This window comes from Rhamphochromis sp. 'chilingali', assembly GCF_963969265.1.
Source record: "Rhamphochromis sp. 'chilingali' genome assembly, chromosome: 3".
Taxonomy (NCBI): domain Eukaryota; kingdom Metazoa; phylum Chordata; class Actinopteri; order Cichliformes; family Cichlidae; genus Rhamphochromis; species Rhamphochromis sp. 'chilingali'.
Window position 1 is genome coordinate 44,105,171 of NC_137931.1, and position 25,823 is coordinate 44,130,993.

The window sequence follows — 25,823 nt, forward strand, 5'->3', positions numbered from 1 at the left end:
GCTTCGGGATGGAAGTTCTAGCTGCGTCGTCATGGGAGATGACTCTCTCCATCTGCCTCCGCAGCCATGAGCCCATCTCCATCACGCTTTATCCGAGGGACTTCCACCACCCCCACCCTCCTGGACCCCTCTTCACCATTCTGACAACCCCTGCCCCCTGCTCAATAGCCTACATAAGCCTGCGATGATAAGTGTTCTCCCTCTTTGTGCGGGTTGGGATAAGACAATGCCACAGAGCACTACAGAACATCATCCATCTCATAGCTCATCAATCTGGCAGACAAAAGATGAAATGTAGCTCAAAGTCCCTTTCGCAAAAGGGGTTTTCTCTTTGCTTAGAAGAGGCTTGTAGCCCAACTTTCTCGCTCCTTTTCACTGCTAAGTAAAGTTCTTCTCCTCATGGCCACAGAGGAGGAAAGTATGGCTGTCTTTTCATAAAACACCAGTGCATAATTACAACTGCACAAAAACCCAATCAAATATGTAGACACAATTTCAATATCAAGTGACAGATGTACTCAGTGGCAGCAAAATTATCTTTTAGGCATGAAAAGCCTGACTGGAAACATGCTGTTAACTCACTAAAGCATGAGGCCTCTGCCACATTTACAGGAATTTGTTTTGTGGTAAATGCTAATTAAAGCCTGCTGTCAAATAAATGACACCATCTACTTTTGGTTCCTTGATTAAGTTTACATTGTCTCATGGCCAGCGTGGGGCTCTTTGTTCACTCACTGTGGTCTTTGTTTTATTTATGTGTTTATTTGTTTCAGCAATACATTCCTAACAAGATACTCCTTTTATGAGTAAATGTAAATTTACTTATACAGCATTTAGATCCATGTGAACAATAGTGTGTTGTTTCACCTCTTTAACCAGCATGACAAATAACAAGAGCATCAGAATGTAACCACCAAAGCATTAACTGTAACAAATTACTGTAAACAACCAATAAATTGAGTATAGTAACGTGCTGTAATCAACTTTTTCTTCTTTTTCAGTCATCAAGTCATCTGACTCGAGTCTTGCTCTGTTGCTTGTTTCTCATCTCATCTGAGCAAAATCCTGTTAGAGAAATCATGGGCACCGTCTACATCATAGGTGTCAAACTCTGGCCCGCGGGCCAGATTTGGCCCGCAGCCTAATTACATTTGGCCCACGAAGCCATACCAAATTATTATTAGAGCTGGCCTACTGGTATTATACAGCTAATATATATATATATTGTTTAGTATTAAGCTTTGCTTGTTCTATATTCAGTTTTTCAGCAAAACGTGTTTGAGTCCATAAGAAAAGATTCATTCTTATATCTGGAGGAATAAATATATTTCAATAAATATTAACGTTAGCCCGCGACTTTGTTCCAGTTTTGAATTTTGGCCCATTGTGTATTTGAGTTTGACACCCCTGGTCTACATCTTCCGTTATTGGTCTAAATGGAGTTTATTTAACCCTGTTTTCAAAAGTGTTTTGAGGAAGCAGTACGAGAGGAAACTTATCTTGCATTTAAAAAAAAGAAAATGAACTGAGAGACAAGAACACAGACTGAAAACCTTTTCTGCTTAAAAAAATGGCTTTTTTTCTACTTACTGATCTACAGTACAGTGAAACATCCTAAGCTAACCCTCGTTTTCCTTTATGTTGCTAGGGAAATTAGAAGCACTTACAATGATTTATTGAAATATGTTTCAATATAAATTGAAATAAAGTATATAAGGCAAAACCAGAGTTTATGCAATTCTAAAAGGCCTGAAAGTCAATATGTGGTATGACCACCTTTATAATCCACATGGCCTGAACTCTCATAGGCAAGCTTTCTTGTAATTTCTTTAAGTAGTCTTCAGGAAAAGTTCTCCAGTTTTTTGTTTCACTTTTGTCATCTTACATTGCTTCAATAATTTTTTGGCATACATCAGCCTTTTCTACCCATTTCCCTTCCTTAAGAATGGCTTTATGACAGCCACTTCTCCACTGAGACCATTTATGGTGACCCTTCAGTGAACAGTACATGGATGAGCTGAATGGCTAGCATCTCTCTGGTACTGATTTTTTTTTTTTGGTCCACTGTTCCTTTGTCCATTTTCCTCAGATTTAAGGAAACATTGCACACCATGCTGCAATAACAACCCGTTGTGCAATTCTAATAGCCAGTGGGAATTATTTTTATAGAGCAAAAGTACTATTTTATGTCTGTCAAGTTGTGCAGTCTTTAGCTTTTTTTTAATGAATTCAACTCAAGAGATGGAAACAAAGTATGTGTTTCACAGGCTGCTAATAGTAAAGTAACAAAGACTGGTTTCATAACGGGTTATTGTTTTATTCTAAGGGATTTTGTGAAGAACTAACAACAAAAAAAGCTTGTTGTGAGTGTGTTAAAGTGGGCATAATATTCAAATAACATAGTGTTCCTATTCTGCTGTGTGTTATTTATAGTGGCAACATACACTGTTTATATCAGCTGTTCATATTTGTATAAAATATATGTAACTGCTTTACCTGTCCCAAAATTACACAGGGCACCCTTAATTATCATCATTTCTACTCTGGTGTTCATTTAAAATTACTACGAATATTTAAAAAAAAATGTATTAAGTCTGTTTCAAACTTTAAAAAAAATTAGCAGAGCATCAGCATGAATGGTGCATTTCAGACAAAGGGAGGAGATGTGTTGTAGCAGCTTGTACACCAACAGCAGCAGCAATATGACCAAAGCCTCTAATCCATTTTACACAAATGTTCTGTTAAACCATTCAGCCAACATATCAGGTTAACCTGTTAATCTGCTCTTTGTGTCTGGCTCTCAGGGGCTTTTCTCACGATCAATATTATAAGTCCCAAACTGTCCACAGACTCCAAACAGACATGCTTGCATTGTTACCATAATCAAGACACCACAAAGTTAGCATTTTGAGTTCTGTTAATAGTAAAACCCTAGACTGGAACCATAGAGAACTATATCCTGCTAAGTAAACACAATATATTTTTAGACGTAGATGACCTCAATGTAAGTCTCCACCTTGAAGTATTAGGTTAAAACCAGTGGCTATTTCTTGTTGAGAGAAGCTTCAAACCAATCCAGCAGGGAATCAACCAGACCACCTCAGGTTAATCTCACTACGACCTGAAATGCCCATGAAGGATTAAGTCCAGTGTACACCTGCCGCTGATTTTTAGCACACAATGTCACTTAAAGTGACTGCGTTATTTTAAAATCACAAATTATAAACATAACTCTTAAGAGCTGATTAATTACCCGCGTTATTCAACGATACATAAATCTCTGATGCAGGACTGCTTAGAGTTTAGCTACAGAACTGATGACCCTTAACTTGTCCATATTTGCAGAGCACATTTTTAATGTCTTAACATGCTTTTTTTCCTTGTAAAATTGGAATGATTTTATATGATCTGATTTACGTCCACCTCTAAAAATAAAGTTTTACTTACAGAACTAGAAATAGGACTGAAAATGCACTCTAACATCTAGCAGAGTCTATGCGTGTCCAGCTATTATTGTAGCAGATATAATCTGTGTGAAGAGTTGTGTAGCTGTCAAGGTGTGTATGTGTGTTTTAAAAAAAAGCTTCACACCAAGATGAAATCTCTGACACTCAAGTACAGTTCACATCAGAATGGACCTGCACAGCAGCACAGAACCCCAGGAATTGGACAGAGTGGATAGATTCTGTCCATGCAATTCACACCTCCTCTGACCATTATTACAGCCAAGTTTGGTTGTCTTAAGAACGCTGCCCTATCAGTAGCTAGCTGGGGTAAAATGACCAGTCTAAACTGAGGAATCTGTCTTCAAAAAAATACCTTTATGTGTTTGTTTGTTTTTTAAAATTTCTCTCCCACAAAACTGACTCTGGCTTCAATAAGACCCAACATATGGGAAGTATCAGTGAAAATCTGGTCTGATTAGATATCACTTTTCACCTTATTTTTTGTGTTTCTGACAACTCTCATGTGACTACCATGTGCATGTGGCCTTAATGACTCATGGTGAAACATCATCATGTGCATGAGGCAAAAGGTTCCAATGCCTTGCCTCTCTGTCAAAAAAAGAGGGGGGAAAGCGAGAAAGCTGGCGGTGGATGTCAACTTAAAGTAAAGAACTTTAAACTAAGACGAATTACTGAGAAGAATACACTGGTGTCTACCACAAAGCAGACTGCGTTTTGTATATACACTTTGATGAACAAGATATTTTTGTCTCTTAAATGACCCCTTATGACCCCTTGCCAAAACATTACCTTTATTTAACCATATTCGGCCAATACAGGATTTTTTCGGTTTTTTTAAAACTGCAGAAATGCAGGTGTAGTCTTTAAAATTACTAGTTTGCTTTAGAACTTAACATAAGTGACTTACTCAACTTCTGCCTCATGATCTCAGCTCCTCCGTGTCGACAGAAATCAGCGTTTGAACACTAAACATTTCACGCCGTACCGTGGAGCCTGCAGTACGATCCTGCTGCCTAGTGGCGCAGTTAGGAACCACAAGCTGCGATGTCAATTTTCCAGCAGCATTAAAACGGTTGCAATTTGTAATACTTTTAGTGTCTTTGTTTAATGTCACTGTCGCTCTCGCATTGTTTGTTGTTGTTTTTGTTCATTTTTTCTTCCTATATATGTGTGTGTATTTATATATATACATGTCTTACTTGTAATTCTTTTAAGATCTCTTATTTTGCTTACTGTCATTTAGATAGCTATAACTCAGTCTTCTGTTCTGTGTATCTGTTACTTTTTTTCTGTTTTGAGAATCAGAGAGCAATAAAAGAAATTATTACAATAAAATTCCCAGCTGCGCGCCCATGCTCGCTGCGCGACGGGTCCCTCGGCGGCACCCGTAGACTGACGGTAAAGTCAGACGTGTATCTAAATGGGAAGTTCATCCCTAAACAGCCGCTTGATCAACAGTGGTATGATCGCGCTTTGTTACAGTGTGATAATATACTAATGAATTCAAAAGAGGATGTCATCCGACTTAACGTTAGACTTCGAAAATCATCGGCAATACCCTGCGATGGATAGTGAGGCAGGCATCATCTCCATCGATCAGGAGGGAGAGTGGGGTAAGCAACAGCGGAGCTCACATATTCTAGAAAGACCTATAGAGAGAAGCAGTGTAGCTGACCCAGGATATCAACAGAGACAACACGTATAAAAGAGGAGTGTTTATAAGTCGGTTGTTTTAAAGACACAAGTAGGAGGTTTATGTGTTGTGCTTGTTGTCACACTCCTAAGTCTAAGTTAGCCATTTAGCATTAGCCATGATGCTGTGATGATGTAACAGCAGGTAATTGGAGTTATAACCAGCACTGTAACTGGAGACAGGGCACACTTCACACTGCATTGTCTGATCATTATTACAGATATGTAATACTAAATATTGATAATATATAAAGTGCACAACTTACCCTAAAAAAACAAAAACACGAAGATTGTAGATTTTTTTTCTAATTTTTACTGATTTATTTTAATAATCGCTTTTAAGGTCTCGAAAAGTACAACTTGTTAACAATTTATATATTTATTGTTATCTATTATTATCATTATTAATGCTATTTTTTTATTAGGTTACTAATAATAGACTTGCTGTTTGCACTTACTTGTGTTTTATGCTGAGTTGTGTAATAACCCGAGGAAGAAAATGTAGAAGAAACAAATAAGATGTTAAAAATGAAAGTGAAACAGATTTGTTAAAGTGTGACCATAATAAACTTGTTTGGCCTGTTAGAGTTTATGCTTTGAAAAAGACAAAAAACAAAGATACATTTTTAAGGGTACATTTTTTGGTGTTAGTAGTTTTGTCTGTAATTGTGTTATGCTGTGTTGTGCGTGTTGAGCATGCATGTTTTTGTGGCACAGTCTGAACTGTATTGATTACTTTTCCAAATTACACATTGCCTGTATGGGCTATTTATTGAATATGGCAGAACTAACTAAATACAGTAAATTTGATCATACCAGCTTGTCTCTTTTACTGGCAGTTAACCGCAAGAAAAAAGCAAAAGCCAAATGTGCCACTTACTTATTTTGAAGATATTTTTTGTAATTGTTTTGTAATTGTCTTCTTCAATAATCTCATGATAAAGATTTCTAATGGAAAGCAATTGTCTGTGTTCTGTTCTCATTGACATACAGACTTAAGCCTGTTCGATGAGCTGGAGAAACTAGGCGATGAGCTGCGGGATGCAGATGAGCTGCTTGAGGCTCTTGATAATGCTGGCTATGTGAGTAACTCATCCTCTTAATATGCAAATACACGGGGAAGTGAAAGATCAGCCCAGTGGAAATCTGAAAAAAATTGACTGTGTGGTGCTGAAGGTAGAGCCTAAGATGGCTACAGCCACATTTTGTTATGCAAGGATAGATCATGCACCAAAAAAAAAAAAAATTCCACCTACATCGTGCATGCAAAAAAAATACTGTAGACTCAAATAAATGTCCCAGAATTCAAACGTGTTTAATTTTATCAGCTATAAATGACACATTGATTGGATTTCCCTACATGCATTTGCTTCCATTCTGCTTTCTCAGGAAGTCCATTTTTTTTCAAAACCATATGTTTGATTTCTCAGGCCAATGGTGTTCCAGTTCTGGACTTTGACATCGACATTCCTCCATGGAATGAAATGGATACATGCAGCATTTCCACAGGTACGTGGTGTCACACTGCAGCACAAAATAAGGACTATATAAATAAATCTAAAAGGGATATTACTCAGGGATAATATAGCTGTTTTACTACATGCATGTAACATTGGTGCGTCATTATTTTTCAAACTTGTCCACCATGCAGTAGGTTTAATGGTCCAACAATACAAAAGTATTGAATGGTTCAATACTTGAGAGACGCATTGGCTTATGCTGAATAAGACTCGCACATATTGCCCATTGTTTCCATGTCCTTGTGCATCCAGATGGTGAGGTGAGCGTGGACTCTCTGTCACCTGCCCACACTCTGAGCTCGGTGCCCTCTCCTGCCTCAGTGGAAGCTTTGTCTCCGTGTTCCTTGCAGGTAAGACACGGTTTTCAACTCTTTGTCCTTCCTGGTTTTTCTGCATTTGAATTTCATTTCCAATGCAAATTGCACTTTGTTTCACAATGTGATTATTTACATGCTTACATGCTTTGAGCAGTTGCAGCAACAAAAATTTTCATCCAGATGGCGTTCAAACAATGACAGCTGCTCTTTCCTTTTGGATGGTCATGCACACACTTGAGACACTTATTACCAAAAGCCTTAAACACCTTGTCAGATTAATAATTTGCCATCCATCTGAAATGTGCTCCAACGTCTCGTTAAAAACAGAAAAAAAGGTGCTGACAGCTTCAAGCATATTAGCATAATTTAGCAGGCAGATGTTTTCACAGCGTGTCAAAACAAGGACAAGGGTTACATCTTTTTCTGGCCTCAACACAGTCTGCACGCATTTGTCTGCTAAAGGAATCGTCCTGACTTCTCCAAGGACACATTTGTCTGCTGGAGTCTTTGAGTACTGATAAGGACTCTATCTGTTTTTATCTGGCGTGCCTTGAGCACACATAGAGTACAAATGGCTTCACAAATTAATTTATAGTGTCACGGGTGAAACGTATTTAAACAGTGATGTGACTACACTGATCATGTCCTTGAAGATACACGATCTAAATCTCATTTGTTTCTTCATTCAGGATGAGGCCCTGTCTCCACAATCGCAGCCGTCTCCTCTTTCAGTCTGCTCAGAGTCCAGTGGCTTTTCTGAAATCTCTTCCCCACCTCGAAAAGCTGCAAAGAGGACCAATCAGGTTGTACGAGGTGAGGCAGCTTCTGCCACCACACGTCTGCTAGCTATTCAGCTTTTCTCAATATTTAGACATTTGATTACTAAAACAGGGAAGATTTGCTATTTTTGCACCACAGTATGGGTTTGCAAAACTCTGGGATGTCGAGTCCTGAAAAAAAAAAGTCCTTTAAGAATAACTTATAACTGTAAATGCATATTTGTTTTCCTGAGCTTAGGATATTTATATGAATACCGTTTCCTTGTCTAACTACTTCCATCCCTGTCCTTTGACATATGCACACATGCACACCAGCCAAGCCAGTGCAGCCGGTCAAGAAGCCGATTCAGATTGGCCCAAAGGTTTCCATCCAGCCCAAACCACTGATTACAGCTGTGCCATTGGCTCAAGCAGCAGCTCCCATGCAGGCCAAGACAATCATCATCCAGCCCCTGCAGACCACTGTGCTCCCTGTGGTAAAACCAGCTCCAGTCAGCATCAAACCAGCACCCCCTGCAGGTCAGGGCTCACACTGCAACACATCAAAACATGCTTCTCCCTCCCTGCACTGTATTGCATCAGACCAATGCATTAGTCATATTAACTGGAAATTTGATATGTCTTACTCATAATACTTTGTAACTCATAATTTAGAGATGATATTCAGGATTATGTTGTCAGTGCTACTGAATCTTTTGTAAGCAATAATTTAATTGTTGTATCTTTGCCAGTAGGTGGTGCTTTAACAACAGTTTTTGCTCTGTGTGAGGCTGTTTCTCACTATTTTGCTTGATGATCAATACATAAGAATGAAATTAGACAGTAGATTATCTTAATCAAAATATGTCCATATTTGCCTAACATTTGGAAAAAAATATGCTCTTTTTAAATCATTATTTTTTAATAAATAGCCGAACAAACTTGCTTTCTAACCAAAAAGTGAGACTGTTTATGGGCTGCTATGTGTTTCGTGCATTAGAGTCATTATTGCTGTTGTTTCTTTCTGGTTTAGCCTTTCTGGGTGACCAGTCAGGCCCTCTGTGTTTGTTACATCAGCAGCATCTAAGCCAATGTAAATACTTATGTCATTGCTTGGGTCCCAAATGGGTGGAGCATCTGACCTCTCTCGAAGTGAATTTGAACTTGGCTCCGCTGTCTGCCTTGTAACGGCCAAGATGGCAGATGGTTAAGGCCAAGACATTCAAATGCAAAGCCCCAGATGGAAATTTATTCAAGCGTGCTCAGTGCTATGAAGGGTATTGTTTTATGAGCTCATCAACATTCACAGCTGAGGAGTAAACCTCCTCAGCAACGGGACGATTTGAAAAAGGAAAGAAAGGAAATGAAACTGTTTATTGATTATTTTCCAACAAATAAACATGCTGAACCAAACGTTTGACGTTTTTTTTAGGCCTATGACTTCTTACACATGGTGAACTTGGGTGCAGGACTTGGTGTTGGCACTGCACACATTCATTAGCAGAACTGGCAAACGCTTGCACAATTAGCATTGACAGGTTTAGCATTAAAGGGGAAGGTGGCAGGGTCAGCTTGATGAGTGGTTCCTGGCACACCGCTCTGGGAGGCTTCTGCATTAGTAAGACCTTAATTTATAGTGACAGTCTTGCATTATGTTTTCCTTGTTTATTGCATTTGAGCTATGTTGTACTTCAAGTGTGGGGACACGTGCACATTTATGTCTGTTTAAGCTGATAAGCATCACAAACCTATCACGGTGGAATGTGCAAGTTTAAGACCATGGGTCAAGATGGCAAACATCTTCTCCACCTGTAATTTAACAAAAAAGTCCTGTTAAAGAGAAGGAGGTGTATGTGGGTCACCAGAGGCAGGGAGGAGTTTGGAGGAACCTGCATCTGCATCATTTTTACAGGGCACATTGGGCTCATCTTTCTTTTGTGTATTGTCACTGTACAAGACGAAGGCTGGATGAAAAAATAAATGCGAAAGCAAAGTAATCTTCATTAGTCTATGTTAATCACACAATAAAAATATGATTAGCGTGGTTAAGACCTTTAATTTGAAAAAGCCTGTGTGTCTCTCTCTCAGGTCACCCTCTTTTGCTGTCTCAGCCAAGCCAGCTACTGCAGATCCAAACACCACAGGCCATCTCTGGGAGCGTGGTCACTATGCCAGCACTCAGCCAGGACTGGTCTGTACCCGTCGCTGCTCCACCAGTGGTTTCGGGCACACTTTTGACCCCATCCTCAGAGGATGATGTGAGTTCTGAGCATTCTCTAAGAATCTTCTTTTATGAGAGTTTCTATATAATCACCCAACACTGAGATGTTACCACTTCTGGTTTAAAAGCTCTTATCCATAAAATATACAGGGAAAAAAAATTCTTTCTTATTTTGTGTGTCATGATTATTCATCTTTCTCTGTATGCTGACTGTTAACTTGTTTTTGTGGGGATTTGTTGGGTGTTTACTCTAAAATCAGGTGCATTAAATGCAGGCACATGTGGTGATATAAGTATAAGTAGTATAATTCTTATTTGTTCCACTTTTCATAGACAGGTTACAAAGTGCTTTACAAACTATACAGAGTTGGAGTTAAAAGTAAATATAAAATTAAAAGAAAGCACCGGAGTAATATATCTGATTATCGTTCAGAGCAAGTTTACCAAAATAAATAAATAAATTACAAGCTTGTAAAACATTTTTATTTTTACCCTGTGTGTTTTAGAAGCATGCAGGCCTTTAATGAGTATTTCAACGACAGTGGAGGAGTATCTTAAGGATAGGTAGGATTTTTAAGCTCACGAAACGCTGTGATGGTCGTAGTCTTTAATTTGCTACCTAACTAGCAATGTGCCCAAGTTATTCACAGGAATAAATGGTGCCTTCAACACCTGTGTTTGTGTGCGCGTGTGTGTATCGACATGCAAGTACTTGCCTGTGTGCGCTTGCATGGAGCAGCATTGTTTTGCATCGTGAGTGTGCGTGCAGTTGCTCACTTTGTGATGCTGTGCTCCGGGTGTTTACGCTTGAACTGGATCCTGTCCAACCCAAACTCCCCCATTTAAACCTTTTTTTTTTTGGTATTAATTTTAATCTCACAAACCATTAACTGTGATTTTTGGCTAAAATGGTGGAAATGAAAAAGCATTTATAGCTGTTGTTTATAATAATGAATCCATTTTTCCACACTGAGAGAAAAGTTATTACTCTGCATGGACCATGCCAGTCACTGAAGACACAAATTGCTGCTTTTTTTTGCATAGAGAGTGAGTACCAGGCACGTTCATTTACTTTATACCAGAGGTGGGACCAAGTCATTGTTTTGCAAGTCTCAAGTAAGTCTCAAGTCTTTATCCTCAAGTCTCAAGTCAAGTCTCAAGTAATGTCAGGCAAGTCAGAGTCGAGTCTCAAGTCACTGGTGTAAAAGTCCGAGTCAAGTCACAAGTCTGAAACTTTGAATTTCAAGTCCTTTCGAGTCTTTAAAAAAAACAAACGAAAAAATAATGTTGCAGTTATGCTAAATGTAAATATTAGACCATGTAATTTTTAAATCTGTGTTTTTCTCAACACATGACAAAATAGTGAACTTAGAAAATATACACAAATTGTGAAATTGCACCTCTTTAAAATGCAGCTCAATTAAACCTAGCTCCAAGAATAATTTTCACCGACAGTTCTGAGATAAGCTGCATGTTATTCTTGGATGCGGTTGTAGGACCGGCTTTAAAATCGCATGACAAAAATATCATACACATTAAAAAAAACTGTATCACCAACGTAGCCTGGACAACATTTGCTAGTTAGATGAAGTCAGCTATCTCATCGTAGCATATTTATATGCATATTTATAATCATACGGTTCTTGGAGTGAGCGCATACACTCATGAAGTTTAGTAACTTCCGGTCACTGCAACAAGCCCAGGTACAGTTTACCGACGGATGGGTGCAGGACCTTGAAATGCACCGTGTAGAACGAAAGACCATCGTACGTATCATAAGTTTACCAGTCTCACAAATCGTCGTCATAAATACACATTCCTTAACCGTTTATTAATAGGACCTTTGAGCTCAACGGTAATTAATTAGCAGTGGAAATAATTTCTGGTAGCATCACAGAAATGTAGCAGTGACAATAATACTGTATGCTGTAATCGTACTGGGCAATTAGTGATACAAAAAACCTGTTTTATCCTGTGAATAAAAGTATATGTTTTTGTCAATGTACCATAATAACAGAAGCGAAACGCAATATTGTGTCAGGACAATTCACTATTTATGCACAATAAACAAAGGAGCATAGCGCGACAATTTCTGTTCAGCGCCAGACTTGCTTGTAACCTATATCACCAATTATGTTATGAAAATGACGTATTAACTACTAAAAAACACTGACCTTCCTGTAAATGCTTGGAGCAGACTAACCTGTGAGCTGGAGGGTTCTGGGACGTTATATTTGATCTTTGAATGGCTGCAATCCAGTCGCCTCTTTGTTACTTCGGAAACATGGCTCGAACAATTTCTCTTCAACGACGTAATCCGATAACAACCGATCTCTTTACCCGTCGGCTTCCCGTGGCTGTCATGCGACCGGCTATTGCAGTTAATAATACAACGGCTTCTTGACATTTTTGTGACATTTTTGCCACGAGTTCCCAGAATCCTTTGCGGTTCTACCCGTGAATGACGTCACATTTTCAATCTCTATATAATATGCATGTTAAATTTTATATTTGGGGTAAAATATCAAGTCTTTTCAAGTAAACCGGTTCAAGTCCAATTCAAGTCCCAAGTCATTGGTGTAAAAGTCCAAGTCAAGTCACAAGTCTTACAATATTTTTTCAAGTCAAGTCTAAAGTCATAAAATTAATGACTCGAGTCTGACTCGAGTCCAAGTCATGTGACTCGAGTCCACACCTCTGCTTTATACCAGGGGCACTCAAAGTGCCAGTGTAGGGAGCCAGTTTATGATGGAGGGCTATAGAAATCCACACGTGAAACACTTACTTTGCAATGTCACTGCTCAGAGGGTGGTTTGTCTTGGTGGTTGTCATTTTTGTGCGAGTTTTGTAGTTTTGGAGGGTTTTGTTTTGTTTTGCGGGTTTTTTAAACCACTGATGAAGTGGCATTTCTTGAAACCAACTCTGTTTCTTAAGACTTATGGTGGCTAGAGCAGAACTGAAAGTTACATGAACTTTTTCTTATGCAGCTCTTTTCTACTCTACATGAGCATTTGAAGTGCTTTATAGAACATGCATTCGCACAAGCACCTTTTTCTGTGCCTTGCCTCTAGACTAGTGCTTTCTCTCTAACGATCGCATACACCTACACTCTGGTGAATGCATCGGGAGCAACTCAGGGTTCAGTATCTTGCCCCAGGATTTCTTGGCATGCAGATCAGTACGCTTGGGCAACGAACCACCAACCTTCCCATTAGGAGACCACCTACTCTATCTCCTAAACCACAGCCACCCCTAAGAAGTTAAAACAGAAGAAAACTGTTCCTTTTGTCTCATTTTGCACCATTATACATAGTATGAAATGTAGAGAATCACATTCTTTCTTTGTTGTGCGCAGGGGCCGAATAAAATGTTAACAACGGCCACCATTTGTGACCACAGACCACACTTTGAGAACCGTGGCTTGAGACCACGTTATGATCTGAAAGGAATGATTTTCACTTTGTAATCAGAGATAAATCTTAAGGAATGCTGCAGAGCACTGAGACGACACAAACATGTAAAAATACAAATAGACGATGAGTGTTTTTTTTTTAATTTGCTACAGTAGAACAGATTACTTTGAAAAGGACGGGACATTGCTTTCAGTATTAATGGCAGAGGGTGTATTCTTTCGTGTGATGCGTTCAGGGGTGATGCCAGGACAGCTGCGCTTTCCCCACACGCATTCGTTTCTCCCTGGTTGATTTTTACGACAGCGTATACATGCAACCGAGGCCCCGTTAACTGCAGCAGAGACTGCCCCAGCAATTTAAAAGACATAAAGTAAACTTGTAGTATTTTTTATTGTTTATGGCACATTTTCTTGGTCTCTTCATAAAGGGTCACCAACTTTTACAAGTGCTTGTCTTATTTTGTGTGGGCGCGTTTGTCGTGATCTTTTAAAGACCTGAGGCTAGCGACTCGCTGGGACTTTTAGCAAATTCGCTGTTGTTTCGGGCTTCGGTCTCCAGCACAGCAGTTACTCATGTCTTGTTCTCATCTGACCTTTATTGGGTTGAGAAACATGTTCTCACTCTGTCTCCTCTTTCAGACTTGTCTGTTTTGTTAGCAGGACTTCCACATTCCCAGCATGTCTCCTTAGCATTAGGCTGAACAGCAAAGTTGCAAAAATGAAAAGTTAACACATTTTGAACCTTTGTTAATTATGGAAAACCATGTGTCACATTTGTGGAATGTCTCTAAAACCATGTGTAGTGATTTCTGTGGTGACAGTGGGAAAATGTATCCAGATTTCTGCTGTTATTATCTCATGGGGCAGTGATATATGTGAACATGGAAAAACAGTTCACTTCATCTTAATTAATATTAACTTGGTTAATCGGGTAATTAAAAAAAAAAAAAGATTCTGAAAAGCGTCTGGGTTTGTTGTGTTTTTTTTTTAAATAAAATGTAATGGTTGACCTCTAGCTGTAAAAGCCGCCCACCCCTAAAAGGGCGTAGAGGAACTTGTCCAATTATCGCGGGCATAATTCAGTCGAGAGAAGCACTTTTTGTGCCAGACATCGAGAGAAATGTCGAAGAATTCCAAACCTCAGAGGCCAAAACAAATACTCCTCTCAGCCATTTGTAAACCCAACCAAGTCAATAAAGTTTATAATAGGTGATTAAAAGAAAGGGTCTGTAAACATTTAATTGTGAGCAGGACAAAGAGATCCAAAGTTTTGAAGTTCACCTTATTTACCAAGAGAAAAAGGTAGTGGAAATTTAAAAAGCTCATCTGAAGAGCCTTTTAAAGGACAACTGGGGCAGTTTTTACACATTTTTGTTAAGGATGGAATGTTTTTATATTTAGAGCAATTTCAATGGAGTTGGTTGTTTCTGTGGCACAACAAGGAGAATGTAAGAGGCTCGACTCTTCGTGAGAGAGCACTGCAGCTGCGTTCACTCATCGTGGTTTGGCTGCAGCAGAGTGGTGGACTTGATAGGCTTGTGGATGTGTAAAATGCCTGTTAAAGATGGCATGCTTGTGCCAGGTGTTGCTGCATGTTGTACAGTAAGTCTGTGTGTGTGTCGCTGATTCTGGTCTCCACAGTGCTGTATTTTGGCCTGCGTAAGCCTGGATGTTAAACGGCTGCAAAGGATTACATGCTTCAGACAGGTGTTGTGCAGTGCGACAGCTGTAAATAGCCATCAGGGATTGGGTCAGTGTAGTGTAATGGGCTCCCAAATGGCAAGGGATTTAGATGTATGTGAGTGTGTGTTTGTGTGCATGTGCATGCATGCAAGGGAAACCAATCCCGTCTGAAATTGCAGGCCTCAACAAAGGTTCCCATTAGTAGGATGGAAGGATTTACAGGGGTGGGCCCCAGGAAGGCCTGGTGGTCCCTGCGTACAGCTAACTCAGATATTTAGGCATGTTTAACTTCTTTTCATCAGAAATATTTCTAAAGCTGGACAGCTGAGACTGAGCTTGATTAAAAACATTGAATCCACTCGCTGGCCACTTTTTTTAGGTATACCTTTCTAGTACTTGGACCCCTTTTTCCTTCAGAATGGCCTTAATTCTTCATGACATGGATTCAACAAGGTGCTTGGACCTATTCCTCTGAGGTTTTGCAGCAACATCACACAGTTGCTGCAGATTTGCTGGCTGCACTTCAATGTTGCAAATCTCTTGTTCCAATACTTTACGTCTCAGACTTAATCCGTTAGATTGAGATCTGGTGACCGTGGAGGCTTTTTGAGTAAACTGAGCTCATTGTCATGTTGAAGAGCCTTGTACCTAATTCTGTTGGAAGCAGCCATTGTAAGATGCATACACTGTGGTAAAAACATGTTCAGTAACAATAGTGTGGTAGGCTTAGGCATTCACACTTGGTACTAACAGGCCCACAGTGTGCCTCTGGCCTCTGACATTAACAGGGCATTTCCACCCAGAGAACTGGCACTCACTGTTTTTTGGACCATTCTCTAAAAACTCTAGAAATGGTTGTGTGGGAAAATCCCAGTAGGTCAGCAGTTTGTGAAATACTCAGAAGTCACTTAAATCACCTTTCTTTGCCATTAGCAGTTGAAGAAAGTAGGCAGTGAGTGAATAACACATGAACACTTAACTTAAGACCCCTTTTTGTAGTCTCACCGTACAAGCACTGTGCACTTCACACTGCATACTGCTGATGGGGAAAAATAGTAGTAGCTGTTATATTTTTTTCAGAAGCACAGCACGGTTAATCGCTCACTGTTTATATATAATTCCAAAATTTTGTCCTTAAACTGCCAGAACTCTGATCCAGGGTTATTATAGTAACTAAACTAAAATTGATGTGTTCATTGAGAGTCAGCTGATTTCCAAAAGTTCTACTGCCTGTACTAATTTTCCTAAATCTTGCCTCTGGCTCATGCCCTCCATACAATAATCATTACTAACTAAATTAAAGCTAAACATTTTTAAACAACAAAAAATCAACTGAAACAACCAAACGCACTCTGGAAACGAACTCAAACTAAACTGAATTAATAGACTTAAAGAAGTCAAAACGAAATAAACAAAAATCACATTAGAAAATACACGACTATAATAATGATCCACTCGCATCCTATTAGCAAACTTTATGGCTGAAGTAGGTTCATCATTCTGCTTGCTCTTTGCTCAACATATTGCAACCACATTGGCTACGACAGATCTGTAACTCATCACCTCTCTCCCGGCTTCCTCCTGCATTAGCAAAGATGTTTTCTTTGTCGGTACTGTGCGCATCCTTTCAACTGTTGGGGGACTTGTGATCTCGGCGACTGTCTGCGTCACGCTCGACTGAAATGTCACCTATGGAAACCATTTCACAGTTATGAGGGTTTATGACTCACAGTAAAATCATGAAACATTTACACCCTGACCCGTTAGAGGAAGCCACTATCATCTGGATAGATTAATGGTTAATCACAAACTTCCTTTTGGAATAATCCTTGAACTGTTGAACTGAATGAGGGGTTCCTCACTTGCATTGTGGCGATCAGACTCCTGTATGTTTTTCTCTCTTCACCCATATTCATCTGTTGAAGTGCTGTTGACCAGGAGTTGGGATGATCATGCAATTAGATGCATTCACACGGCGCTGATCAGTAAACCAACAGCTGTCTGCAGCTGTTGCTGTATGAGCTGTGCTTTGCTAATGGGCATTTTCCCCCCTTGTTTGCATTTCCCACTGGCATTCAAATAGTTTGAGTGTGAACAAGTATCACTGTTAGCCTCTCAACCCGCCAAGCTTCTTGAGAAATGCCACTCAGCCCCCTTTTTTTTGCCCCTTGCCCCACATCTTCCTCCCCAGCCTCATTGTGGACGCGACGTGAAGTTCCCCGTGCTCTTCACTCCCTGGTAACTGCTTACTTGCAGTGTTCCCAGGCTCGGGCTAGTGGCACGGCTCCCAGACCTCGGCTGGGAGACAGAAGAGTTTCTCAGGAGACAGAACACAAATACAGGGATCCAAATAACTTAATCACCAGCGGGGCTATTAGACCCTGGATCTTAGAGACTTACCCTTAGGAGGACGTTTGTGTTTGGAGAAGAGGGGCGGCGAGATGGCTGGGGAGTGGGTGGACAATGAAGGTGTTTGGGTAATCTGTGCCACTGGTTCTGCTAATTTGAGAGAGGTCATGTTAACATATGCACTATTTGGGTTAGCATGCGAGACTTTGATTTCAGTTCTCATCTTACTGACGTCAAGTGGAAAGAATCTAACAACTTGGGCGTGTCTTTATTTATTTATTAATTTGTTTATGTTGATATTTTTAAAGTCTTGATTCACACAAACGCCTCAGATAAACAAATCTGAACTGAAAAAAATGCCAGAATTGTATTTATTTATTTATAGTTTACCTTGAGAGTTAAAACAATAGATGCTGGCTGTGGCCGTTCTTATGTTTCCACATTTAGACCACTAACATATAAACTGTTTCTGTGTTTATGTGCCTGATGTGAACCCATTTATCAATGAGTGACACCTTTTCTAAACACACATATAGAATAGAAGCATTGCAGGTGACCTTTTATGTCCCTAGACGATCCTGGTGTAAATATTTTACTTAAAGCATACACTTAAGGGCTCTTTGGAGCGATGTTAATGCCAGGATTTGCTGAAGAATTGTCATTAACCTTACAATACATCCTTAATGTGTCTGTTTATTATTCTATCACTGAGGTAAACTAGAGCACCAGCAACAGAGGGAGTCTCTGGGTGAGAATAACACAGTCGGCACCGGCTTTTATGTTGGGTTTATCTTTCCTGCTTCCATTTATTTTCTGCGTTTCCTGTGATTTCTTTTTTCTCATGCCAATCTCTGCAATTCAAACCTCTGCCTTCTCCCACCTCTCCTTCCTCAGTATTTTTCAATATACCTCATGTGTTCCAAGTGTTAATGAATGAGTGTTGGTTCAAGAAATGGACAGAGCAGATGTCGGAGCACATGTATGTGAAATGAAATGGCAGTAAATACAAATGAATATAACATACGTCTTTAGAATTGACTGTAAAATGATGTTTAGTTTCCCAGAGACGCTGTGGTCAGAGTAATTATGTTTATGGGCAGTTTTTTTTTGTTTTGTTTTTATTTTGTGTGGTTTTTTTTGTTTCTTTTTTTGTTAATCCCATCCTCGGTTCTTGTTTGGACTTGATGGTCGACGTCACTGTGAAATCACAAAGCACACGTTCACACGCTTATTTCCCATAATTATCAAAAAAAAATACACTCGAAAGATTAAAGATCAACTACTCTGGGAAATAATAATGTTTTGCCAGCGGTATTCAGCACGATCACTCTGGAACAGAAAGTAAGTTCTGTACCGGTGGTGACTCAGTAGAGATGTAGTGATTGAGTGAATCTCCTCTGATGCTGTATTTATGATGTCTGTAATGCATATTGGATGAGACAGCCGTAACCTAACTTTTTGGAAGCACGAGATGTTTCTAGTTTTCTCCTCATTCCCAAGACACTTTTGGATCATTTTACTAAAAACAACTGCTCATGTGATTCAAAAGACTTTTTATTTAAGTCAGAAGAACCTGTGGTCTGCAGTCCAACGGGTGGCTTAGGAAGTAACTGCTTCTCTTTCCTGTTTGGAGTCGAGGAAGGATAAAATATTGGCGTAACTTCAATAATAAATGATGTCCTTGTTTCTGTTTTTTTCTCACATTCCCACTGTAGTCCAAGTTGTCCCAGAGACAACAGCGCATGATAAAAAACCGCGAGTCAGCATCCCTGTCTCGGAAAAAGAAGAAAGAGTATTTGCTTTCGCTGGAAGCTCGCCTGAAGGTGGCGCTGTCTGAGAACGAGGTGCTCAAGAATGAGAACGGCAACCTAAAGAAACAGCTGGAGGGCCTTCTGAGCAAGGTGAGATACGACCAGCGCTTCCCTCACAGTACAGGCACATGTGCACGTGTTGGAAGTCGTTTTTACTACAATGGGTTTCCTCGCTTTCTCTGCAGAACACAGCGCTGAAAGCAACAGCACCCAAAAGGAGAGCGGTGTGCCTCATGGTGGTCGTGGTGTTCCTCGTTCTTAATGTTGCACCAATGAGGTGAGCGTGGGACACTGAACAGATGAATGCTTTCACTTGCCATAAAAAGTCATTTGATACAGTGATCGATGGCTGAAATTCAATTCAAACCAAATGAGTGCTGATGACGCTGATATTGTCAGGCTGCATGAATATTTCTGCCATGATTATTGACTGAATAGAAATGGGAAGCCCCGTGACTCACAGTGGGAAGCACGCCCTACATGTAAGATATTATGCAAAAAACGTTTTCCTTTTCAGACGATGTCTTCAACTTTTTAACCGCCCCACTCCCTCAAAACGAAGAAAAATCTCTTTTATCAAGTATATTGAACAAAAAGTAAAAGGTGATCATCGGTTGAGCTAATATTTGTGTATATTAAAAGTCATTGACTTTGCATGGTAATACTTTTGGGGGTTTCCCCGTAAGACTTTACTACTATGCTCTGGAGCCAAGCACCAGAGCATAGTACTGAGTAGTATGTAGTCCATTAATGCACATGCTATAAAAGCCCACCTTTATCCTGACCAAAGCCAATCTCTTGGAAAAGAAAGTGGCGATTAATAGTTCATATGTGCCGTATTGTTCTTGTGTGTACAGTTCAGTCCTCTGATGTTGCTGCCAGAGTTTATAGGACTTCTTGACTAATGGATGAATAACTCTCAAAACACTGTGATGGGCTGGGGCAAAAGTAAACTGTTACCACTTGTGAAAGTAAAATAAAATCATTCTGGCTTCAAACATAAGAAAGAAATGCAAAAAGCATTTGCACATGGTCATTTTTCTTATCTCTGCTTGTAATATTAACAATTGGGACAAATTGTAATGAGTTATATAAAACTACACCAAAGGGGGGGGACTTGATTCCTCTCAGCTAGCAGATGGAGGGGTTGTGTAACTCAAGAGCGCAGTTCACCTCCAAGTGTATTGAAAAATTTTCTGTTCTCATTTTATAAAAATGTTTATTTCCTACTGGGAATTTCATTCTCCACGAGGATCCAAGCATATCTTTTCTGGATCTGAAACTTCTCTTTACTAAAATCCACTTTTTTCTTTCCTTTTTATCTAGAGGTTAAACATGGAAACATGCGAATGAGTTTGCTTTTGCGGTTGCATTCACAGTATCTGAAGTGTGTGTGAGCCTCTACCTGTGCTCACATCTGGGGCTTTTTGTGTTTGGGCTCTCCTCTGGAATGTAAAAAATGCCCGCTTTGAGGTTAGATCCCTTTGAAATGAAAATGCCACACAGCGTAGTAATACCACTCAAAGTAACTGTGTGTATTTTTGCTTGTGTGCATGCGCCCTTTGGGTTGTGCAGTCGAGATCAGAGTTCAGATTCTGCTCGTGGCTAAAAACAAAAATCCCTCCTGTGCACAGGATGTGGGTCACGTGCATTTCAGTCCAGCACCAAGTTCTTTTTTTTACATTTCTTTTCTAACTCAAGTGTCCTGATTTTACCTCACCTGCGGGTTTTTTGTTTTTCTTAACTGACTTTTTTCTTTGTCATCAGTCTGTTTCAGGGTGGCCCGGGCTCTTCGCTCGAAGTTGCTTCCACGCAGCACAGTGGCAGACACCTGTTGGGTTTCTCACCAGAGGCAGAAATTGAACGCCTGATCGGTCCTGACGCTCTTGGCAGCAGGCCGTCTGAGATGGGCGACAGGTAATGAGCTAAACCCCCTAACTGCCTTCACAACAGCATGTTTATCCAGTATGTAACTAGACCAGGATGCACCTGTGCTCAGTCTGAACCGGTGAAGCTCATTAAGGCCCATGTAAACACAAGTGGCAGCTGATCACCTACCTTGTCCAAACAGCCGTTTGAATGCCTCCAGCGTCCTTGCTGTAGTCTAGTAGTTGCGCTTTGAACTGCAAGGTGAGAAATTGGGGTCAGTTCTTGTTTGACAGAAAGCTGTATATTGTTAATAGTTTATTTTTCTATGTGCTTATGTATATATTCTTTGTTTTTTCTAAATGCACTCCAGATCCTGCAGTTACATTTGTAAATTGCATGAATAACATTCCTGTTTGGTACCATACCTGACTCCCCATGTCATGAAAATTATGTTTTGCAAGGTGGTCAAACATCTAACGTCTCCAAGGCATCCTGCGTTGTGTGTTAGATCTCTGCCTAGGCTTTGTCACATGTTAATGCAGACTGTTCTTGTGTAGTATCAAGTTTCTCAGCAGCATTAAACACAGCGCAGGCAGGAAGGAACACATTAGCCTTTGCAAAAGGGGTGACAGCACCAAACCCAGCAGTGAGAAGAATGATTGGGGAGATATGCGATCTAATCTTAGGGTCCCACTGAACAGGAAGCTGCTCATGTGCTTGAAGGTTAAAATGGGCCCCTCTTTTAAACTTACTATCAGGCCTCTTTGGTCTGACATGTTGTCTCATGGAACCATTTCCAGGACATTAAGAGACGGGAAAATGAGGCATAGTCAACAAATTGGCTCACGTTGGTGAGGCCCAGGGGAGGGATTACGTCGCTGACTTACATTTTTCTTAACAAAGCCCCGCACAGGTGGGCACTTTCTTTGGGTAGTCTACATCGGCACCTCGAGAGTTACATTCACTCTCTGTAACTCTCCAACCAGAGTCAGGGAGTAAAATCTGCAGAGTAAAGTCAGGAGGTGCTGCGTGGTGCTAATCATTTGAACTTAAATGTGGTAACGTTTGATTGTTTTCATCTGTCTGTGCTCAGAGTCAGACTATATGTGACCATTTGGGTGGCAGTGCTCAACTCTGTAGCATGTTTATGATAATTGTGCGCAGGATTTACAGCAGCATGCGTCGCTGCACTCGCCCCTTTGATGCAAGTATATGTCTTCATGCATGCATTCAGCGATTGGATCACTGCCACCTCTGCACATGTTGAGCAAAAAGAACCAAAAAATATTTTTTATTAGTTCCTAGTGTAATTATCACCACATTAAAGCCAAGATGAATTCCAATTTGGTGCCACTTTGTTCCCTGTTACTTATTCCACCATGGGTACTTTGCCTGCAGTGAACTGCATGCAGCCGTATTAGTTCTTGCTCTTTATTCACAATATTTGTAGCAGGTTGACGTAGATTTTTGAGTATCTTAGTGGCTGTGCAAAGATTTGGCTCTTTGGTTATTTCACATCTCTGTGCTTTTTATTCTGTTTTAGATCTGAAGATAAAGCCCTGATGGTGGTAAAGGATCCCATCTTTGTCAGACCGTCTCCGCCCTGCCAGCCTTCTGTCAACAGGACCAAGTGCATTGAGTAAGTAACTTTATTTCATATACAGCTTACTGTCCATATGTTTCCCCTCATGCTAAAATGCAAAGACGCACTGTGTTAATTTGGCAGGCTGGCCCATGAGTTGAGGGGTTGGGTCCACCGTCACGAAGTTCAGCAGACCAAATCGAGACGAGAGAATAACAGCAACCACAAACCCACCAGGACGATTCTGGTAAGTCACAGCAGCGTGTTTTGCAAAACAGTAAAACACACGTAATGGTCCGTGCACAAATTTACGTGATATTTGCTGCTGGCAATACATATTGCAAACTAAACCTCATTTGGATTTCAAGCCATTCCACTTTAAAAGTCTCTTGGCAACCCAGAGCCTGTCTTTCACCACTGTTTCACCTCCAGTCACACCTACCCCTTTTTCTGCCTCTCGTTTCTCTTTATTGGGCTGAATTTAATCCGGCAGCCCTGAGAAAGTAAACATAACACTTAGAGGGGAGCTATGGGATTAGTGCCCCCTGCTCCTTTTTTCCATATTTTTTCTTTTTTTTTTTTCAAAATCTGTCACAGCAGGTCCAGTCTACTAAAGCCAACCATCTGCCCACTTCATATATACACACATTGTTCTTATCTGTATTAACAGAAAAGGTGGAGGTGTTTATTGCCTGTCTGTATTCAGCTGTTTTACCCTTTCGGCCTTTGGAGTTGAACAGTAAATCTGCTCACTCTGATGTAACATGTGCCTGTGGATCACCACCTGAGTCTTTATTTCTTCATGACAGCTGTAAAATTTCTGAACGAGATGTCATTTATCAGGAGAAAACCTTGACACGTGTGTGTGTGTGTGTGTGGATCTCTAGGAGTTTTGAAAGGATAGTCTGCTTTTATGTAGGCAATACTGTTTATTTTTACTGTTCTCTTTCATGGGCATTGATGTGGTTGCACAGATTATAGCTAATTGTCTGGTTTTTCCCTGACAGAAAACAGGAAATAAGGAGGACGAAGGCAGCCAGATTGTGACGGTTCAATACACAGAAACTACTGCGGAAAAGTAAGTAAAGGCCGGCTACAGAAAATTTCAGGTGTTTGTGTTTTGTTTTAATGAAGGTTGATTAGTTGATGCACCTGTAGACATAATAACCTGCCATGTTTTGGTGTTTTAGTAGAATTTGACCAAAGCGTTGCTTTAAATAGAAACTGGAGCGTTTTTGGCATTTGTCCCCTTTTTTTATATTTTACAGTTTTATAATATTCGATTTATGATGCAGTGATTTTTAAAGGATGACCCTTGCACACCGCTTTAGAAGTTTGGCGATGAACGAGAAACTTTTCTGCTGCACAGTTTAGATCACACAGATGGTGTCAATGGCTTTTTGGCGCTTTTAAATCTGGCTACAAAATATCTGAGTTCATAGGAAAATGAAAGAAAATCACTTTCAGAAGTTAACCTCTTTAAGGCCAGATGAAAAAAACATAACACCAAAAATAGGAGGAAGTACTCAATGCTGCAGTGAGATAGCGAAGTAGCAGTTTTTAGGCTTTACTTTGTGCTCCAGCAGCAAATTACTGGGCAAGTCTGTTATACTGAGGCACAGACCACTGGGATGTTTTAGTAGTTGCTGTTTGAGTTGGTGTTTGAACAAGCAGAAATCAAATAGGACGCTGTGATATAAATCATATAGTTGAAATATGGATATATTACAGATTATCCTACATTTACTATCTGCAGTTAATTACAAGTATGCATGCTTGAATGTTTGTAGGTTTCATTGCTACCATATTCCTCTGACGAGTGTTTTCATAATTATCTGCGTTTCTTCCACAGGAGTCCTGGCAGTGAGCTGCAGGTGTACTACGCCCCTCGTCACACGTACACCGACTTCTTTGATGAGCTGAACCGCCGCGGCGACACCTTCTATGTCGTGTCTTTCCGTAGGGTAAGTTTGGACTTGTTTCTAGCTGAGGTGAATGGGGGAATTAGGCACATGAAGCAAAATGCAGCTGGAAGTTTTTACACATCAACACTAAACCGATTTCATTCTGTTTGAATCTGGTCAGATTTGTGATTAAACCAAAATTAAGCAAGGGATTCAAATTTAGTGCAATGTCTCTCTTCTTCAGCAGAGAGGTTTCTTTTGAACCAAAGGCCAGTTTTGAATTTGCAATATTTGTTTATACTCAAATATTACTGTCAGTTATCTTGATCTTTATTAATTGTTGCGCATTTGAGACTAAGTGCCAGGGGGGTACTGGTTATTACTGTTACCTCACAGCAAGAAGCTCTGCTCAAACCATTCTGTGTGGAGTTTGCCGGTGCCGGTACGGGCTTCCATCGGCCATTCCAGTTTTCTGGAAAGCGTGCTTGTTTGGTTTTATTTGTTTTAAATTGGCCTGCAAGTTTATAGAACAAAGCACTATATAAATGTATGGTTAAATGTGGCTTGTAGTCTTATCTTGATGATATTCATATCTGCCTTTCATCCCTTCGTTCTAACCAGGAAAAAGGGAAATTAGTTTGGTTCACGGTAAACTTTTTGCTTTGAGTTTTACAGGAGTTTTATTCTTTGCCATCTCACTGAACAACAAAAACGCACAGCGGCTTCCAAAGTGATAGCGCTGAGATATTATTAAATTTGCTATCAAAAACTCTTTTGAAGCTGGAAAACACCTTTTTGTTCTCTCTTTTCATTTTTTTCTTTTTTCTGTGGTTGGTGATAATTAAGCTGGACTGAGTCTAACTGGAAAGGCTAAGAATGTTCCTGCTCTAGACTGCTGGATAATCTCGGTGAAGGTAAGCTCAGGGTTAGTCAGGGCGGTGAGAATTTTGACATATGTATCCAAAGATCGAGACACAAAGGTTCGGCTTTAGGTTGGCATAGTGACGACAAGGACAAAGGGAACAATGGTGTACCCGAGGTGAAGGTCTTTGCAGGTCAAGTAGCCAGCCTTTAGTTTGTAGCAGCTTTGTGATGCAGGGGGAGGAGGGTGGTCTGCTTTCTCCAACTTCGTGTCAGAAACCATTAACATTACAGGTAATAATCTCTCTCCCTCTCTCTCTCTTTTTAACTTTCATTCACAAAAGTTTTTTGGCAAAAGGAAACTTTGTGGATATTTT

At 40.1% G+C, this 25,823-nt stretch overlaps 1 protein-coding gene across 1 annotated transcript in view; it reads left to right on the forward strand.

The window, feature by feature from the left end:
- Positions 1-4,847: 4,847 nt before the first annotated feature.
- atf6 (activating transcription factor 6) overlaps positions 4,848-25,823 on the forward strand; it is a 28,901-nt gene continuing 7,925 nt past the window's right edge. Inside the window, exons 1-14 of the mRNA XM_080877746.1 lie at positions 4,848-5,080; positions 6,153-6,241; positions 6,590-6,668; positions 6,932-7,029; positions 7,686-7,809; positions 8,091-8,294; positions 9,843-10,012; positions 19,135-19,320; positions 19,416-19,507; positions 20,998-21,147; positions 22,643-22,738; positions 22,826-22,928; positions 23,689-23,759; positions 24,534-24,645. Coding sequence (XP_080733872.1) covers positions 4,981-5,080; positions 6,153-6,241; positions 6,590-6,668; positions 6,932-7,029; positions 7,686-7,809; positions 8,091-8,294; positions 9,843-10,012; positions 19,135-19,320; positions 19,416-19,507; positions 20,998-21,147; positions 22,643-22,738; positions 22,826-22,928; positions 23,689-23,759; positions 24,534-24,645 — 1,674 coding nt within the window. The 5' untranslated portion in view covers positions 4,848-4,980. The remainder of the gene's footprint in view (positions 5,081-6,152; positions 6,242-6,589; positions 6,669-6,931; positions 7,030-7,685; positions 7,810-8,090; positions 8,295-9,842; positions 10,013-19,134; positions 19,321-19,415; positions 19,508-20,997; positions 21,148-22,642; positions 22,739-22,825; positions 22,929-23,688; positions 23,760-24,533; positions 24,646-25,823) is intronic.